The 5447-nt window shown below is 37.3% G+C and overlaps 1 protein-coding gene across 1 annotated transcript in view; it reads left to right on the top strand.

The window, feature by feature from the left end:
- The first annotated feature begins 295 nt into the window (after positions 1 to 295).
- The window catches only part of LOC108736274 (trypsin 3A1-like), a 17387-nt gene continuing 12235 nt past the window's right edge, over positions 296 to 5447 (top strand). The window contains exons 1-2 of the mRNA XM_018468632.1: positions 296 to 365; positions 5036 to 5219. Of these exons, the coding sequence (XP_018324134.1) occupies positions 320 to 365; positions 5036 to 5219 (230 nt within the window). The 5' untranslated portion in view covers positions 296 to 319. The remainder of the gene's footprint in view (positions 366 to 5035; positions 5220 to 5447) is intronic.

Here is a 5447-nt window from a genome sequence, read left to right as displayed (position 1 = left end):
AAGTTATTAGCCTTTCAGGAAAGTTTTTATAGTGTCATCTATTGATGGTATAATAGAACTGAGAAAACCACTGGGGTACACAGACTCTCTTTACAAATTCATACTCTCACGACTAGACTATTACTCAGATGCGCATGCGCAATAACGTACGATATTTTTTATGTTAATACGATAATTTTTCCTAAAGAGCGCGATAATTCTATCTACTGAACCTGGCAACGCTGCAAGTACCTGTGCGACCTCTCGCCAGCTTCGTTCGTCCGACCTGTAGGTACCTATAAAAGCAAAAGTTCAACTTCTGGTTGATCATTCAGTAATCATGGCTCGAATTTTAACTTTGGCAGCATTAGTTTCTATCTCTCTGGGTAAGCATTAGAAGTAAACTTTTAGATGGTAGTGTGAGATCATATGTAATTTATATTTTTATGAAATCACTAACATTTTAACGATCGATCGATAGAGAGGTTAAGGGAGTGAATGCATTCTCGTTACACTAGCGTACTGAACAATACTGTAGATTATGACCTTTCGGGAAACATAAGGTGATATTTGTATTTTTGGTAGTCGGGATCTAACTCTACATGTTATATGTATACTTTTTTGGGTACAATCTGAAGATCACTGCAAATATAAAATGCCCAATATTCTTGTGCGAGTGAGAAATAATTTTAATAGACGCCTTGAAGCACTTTTCTACTACGCATTTTTAATTTCGAAAAATTTTTGTAGTTCCCGTATGTATGTTTGTGTCTAGTGGTGGTCCCGGCAATAGCAACTCGTCTATAAGAGAGTTGTAAATCTTCAGAAAATGATAACAGAGTAACAAAAAACATATTTTTCACGACAAAACCAACAAATCTATTCATATAATAAATACATAAACTCTGTAGTAGCAGTTGATTACCACTATAGGAGTCCGTGCACCTTCATTTCAGTTTCAGATTGAAATAAATTCAGTTTTTAATCGGGCCGTCGACTTCAATGCAATTAGGGTATATTTGGTAGCTCGCAGTATATTCTCTTCCCTTTCTGATTGCCAACTAATTTCTCTGTACGATATAAGAGAACTCTACGATCAATTTGTGATACGACGGGACTTGAACCGTGACGAAATTCTTGTACAAATTAGAGTGGGTGAATCGGGTTGCGAATTTCGATGATTTAGGAAGACAGACCATAGGTTTAACCATAACGAGGGAGTTCTTAAACAGAAACCAGGCTAAGACAAGTCCTTGAAAGGGAGCAGCAGCTCCTTCAGTACTCAGGGTGGCAAAGATCACGAGGATCGGTATGGCCTCTCCTGCACAAAATTTCGATGTGGAAGGCAACGGGAAATCACCGCATTATTATATCCCAAGAAAAAAAACTGAACTCAAATGATGGCGTTCTCTGGGGTAAAGCACTCGGGACATAAACTAGTGCCCCATGTCCCGGATGTCCGGGCGGGGACTACTTCGGAGGATTTTATCATTAAGTGCAATTGGGGTGGGTACAATATTTCACGAGTCGGAGCGTGGAATATTAGGACAATGAGGCAAGTAAGGAAATTATAAAATTTAAAAGTAGAGATGGATAGATTAGAATTAGATATAGTAGGTATTAGTGAAGTCCGTTGGCCCGAAGCTGGACAGTTACGGAGTAGAGACTTTAGAGAAATAGATACCGAATCGTTGGAAGGTAATTCGAGGGTAGCAATTGTAATGCGTGGGAAAGTAGGGCAAACTGTAAAACGTTATTTACAAAAAAGCGATAGGGTGGTTATGGTTAAACTAAACTTGAAGCCAGTAAAAACGGTTTTGCTGCAGGTCTACATGCCTACAACATCCTACAGTGATGAAGACGTAGAAGGAGCTTATGCAAATACAGAAGACGTGTTAAGTTTAGTAAAAGGGCAGGAAAACCTAATAATTCTAGGAGACTTCAAAGCAATAATAGGTGAAGGTAAAGTGGGTCCAACAGCAGGTTCTTTTGGATTGGGCAATAGAAACGATAGGGGAGATAGGCTGATAGAATTTTGCGATAAACATAACCTAATCGTCGCGAATACTTTATTCAACCATCATGTTAGGAGGTGCTATACATGGAAGATGCCAGATGATTTAGGGAGATATCAGTTAGATTACATACTTGTTAGGCAAAGATTTAAAAATCAAGTAAAGGACTGCGTGAGTTATCCAGGAGCAGATATAAATAGCGATCATAACTTAGTAGTTATGAAGAACAATCTTAAATTGAAAATCCTGAAAAAGAGGGAAGTTAGGAGACGTCTTGACTTGGAAAAACTAAAATCTATCGAAACGCGTGATAGGGTAGGTAAAAGGACAGACGAAATACTAAAGGTGGGGAGAGAAAGGAATTACAGGGACATAGATACAGAATGGAACTGCATTAAAACGTGTCTAAAGTCAGCAGCTATACTAGCTCTTATACAAACCGAAACTAGGAATCCTTGGATATCAAATGAGATTTTATGATTAATAGAAGAAAGGCGAAAATATAGGACGGAGGAAAAAGGGCAAAAAAGATATAAGGTCATAAAATGGGAAATAATTAGGAAGGGTAGTGCAGCTAAAGAACAGTGGATTGATAGGATATGTAAAGAAGTAGAAGAGAAGTTTGAAGTAGGTAAAACCGATGGGGCGTATAACATAATTAAAAGGAATTTTAAAGAGGTAGGATACAGTAGTAATAATATAAGAAACCAGGCAGGGGCCATATTGATAGGAAATGAGGAAAACGCAGATAGGTGAAAAGAATATTTAGAGAACCTTTACGCAGGCCCTGAGTTAGGAGATATATTAGAGAAGGAAGAGAGTGTGGAGATAGATAAGCTTGGTTATCCCATAATGAGAGAAGGGCTCGATATAGCATTAAAAAGCTTAAACAATAATAAGGCGCCAGGGGTAGATGGGATACAGGGGAAAATTCTAAAACATGCAGGACAAGAGGTTAGAGATCGTATGTTTAAGTTAGTTAGTCACATTTAGGAGACGGCAAAAGTCCCAGAGGATTATAAACGGAACGTAGTAGTAACATTACCTAAGAAGAGGGGCGCGGATAGGTGCGAGACATTTCGAACAATTAGCTTAACTCCTATGCGTCAAAAATCTTAACTAGAGGATGGAAAAAAGGGCGGAAGAACTATTAGGAGAAGATCAATTTGGGTTTAGAAGAAATAGAGGAACGCGGGAGACCATTCTAGCTTTACGGGTAGCAATAGAGAAAACGATAGAAAAAAGAAAGAATGTATACATAGGATTTGTTTGATTAAGAAAAAGCTTTTGACAATGTTAAATGGGGCAAGACGTTAAATATACTTAAAAATGTAAGGATGAGTTGCAAAGATAAAAGAGTGATACTTAGTTTGTATAAAGAGTAGCAGGCAGCTATCGAAATGGGGCTGCAACGGAGAGAAGCAAATATTAGGGAGGGAGTCAGACAGGAACGCACACTGTCACCTATACTTTTTAATAAAAACAGTACAACTGTAGGGATAGATATAGAGGAGCATAAGATTACTATGCTTAGATTTGCAGATGATATAGTAGTATTAGCATCTAGCAAGGAGGAGTTAGAGATAGCTTTAAATAAAATGGAAGCGGTATTGAGAAAGCAGTACTGTATGAAAATAAATAAAAGTAAAACAAAAATACTGGTATGCAAGGGAAGGGAAATTAGAGAAAAACCAATGCAAAGACGAAAAATTAGAAGAAGTGGTCGCTTTTAGGTATCTAGGAAGTCAGATAAGTCAGGACGGAAGGAGTAGTAGGGATATAAAGCAGCGGATAGCGCAGGGTCGAGTCGCCTTCAATAAAAAAAAGTCATTTATATGTTGGGGAACGGTTTATTTAGAAATTCGAAAGAGGTTGTTAAAGGTGTATGTTTGGAGCACAGCGCTGTACGAGTGTGAAACATGGACAGTGGGCGCGGCAGAAAAGAAAAGGTCAGAAGCGTTCAAAATATGGTGTTACAGGAGAATGATGAGGAAATCATGGATAGAAAATTAAAAATGAAGAGGTAGTAAAAAGAATAGGAGAAGGTCTAGTCAGAGACATATTAGAGGCAGAAACAGGAGTTAGGAGGAGTAGAGGTAGACCTAGATTAGATTACTGTTCGCAAATGGTTAAGGATATGGGTTGTTCTAGTTTTAGGGAAATGCGAAGATTAACTCAGGATAGGAAAGAGTGGAGATGCCTGTCCAATCAGTCTTAGGACTGATGACCTTATGATTATGATGAAGTAAAGTGCTGTCGTATTTGTTGAGTATAACAATAATTACGATGCTGCAGCTTGGGTAGTCTTCCATATCCTGGAGTTTAAGCGAATAAAAACGGCTAATTGCGTTCTATCATTTCTTAGTTTTTAATAAGTACTTCTTTTAGTGAGCAATCTGCTTAGTCAATATGAGGTTAGCAGGACAACTAATACTTTTTTGGAAAACGGAAGCGATGTTTCTTTTTATTCACTTGTGATTAGTGATTAAAAAACCACAAATATTTATACTCCGAGTTCGGTTTGCAAAAGTTGACCTGTCAACTAATGAACATGTCAAAAGATGAGTGAAAATGCGTGGTTCGCAAAATTAATTGCTATAAGCAGTACTAATGTTAATACAGGATAAGTACAAAGTATTTTTTTTGTACAGGAAATCGGCGCGTACTTTCTTACATAATTTTTTCCTTGAATGCATACACAGGTATCAAAACTTGTTTGATAAATAATTACAACGGCGCGGCAATGTTCACTTTTTGGTATTTATCTTGAAAAACTACGCAAAAATATTTACAAATAATTAATCAGATAGATTCTAACAAAAACATCACACCCAGCTGTCCGAACACAGCATAGTGTGTATTTTCGCAAAATCATCGCAATCTGCAATAAGTATAGTTGTGGTGGTAAGACAACTAAACATGTAAGTAATTGTTCAGTAAGATCGAGTACTGAAACTTGGTATGTCTTTACTCCTATATACAATTAAATCATTCGTAAACAATTAATTTATTTTGATGTCTATATAATTTTCCTTTATTAGCATTTCCTCAGAATGCCAAAATTGAACAATACGATTCATCTGATTCTCTTAGAATTGTTGGAGGATCCAACGCATCAATAAACGATTTTCCCTATGCAGCACAAATTACTACGGGTTATTACTTTTGCGGTGGATCAATATTGTCGAACGCATGGATACTTACGGCGGGTCACTGTTTAGTTGAGTAAGTACGAGTGAATTTTGTCACAAGTTAGTCTAGTGTTAATGTGTCTAACATAAGGGTACTATACATACCTATATTTAGCCCCGTTATAAGTCATCATCATCATCATAAAGTCATCAGTACTAAGACTGGTTGGACACGTACCTCCACTCTTTCCTATCCTGAGCTAAACTTCGCATTTCCCTAAAACTAGAACAGCCCACATCCTTAACTATTTGCGAACAGTAA

The sequence above is a fragment of the Agrilus planipennis genome, unplaced genomic scaffold (genome assembly GCF_000699045.2).
Source record: "Agrilus planipennis isolate EAB-ADULT unplaced genomic scaffold, Apla_2.0 scaffold97, whole genome shotgun sequence".
NCBI lineage: Eukaryota > Metazoa > Arthropoda > Insecta > Coleoptera > Buprestidae > Agrilus > Agrilus planipennis.
The sequence above is the reverse complement of the archived record's forward strand: the minus strand, read 5'-3'. Positions and strand labels throughout refer to the sequence as shown.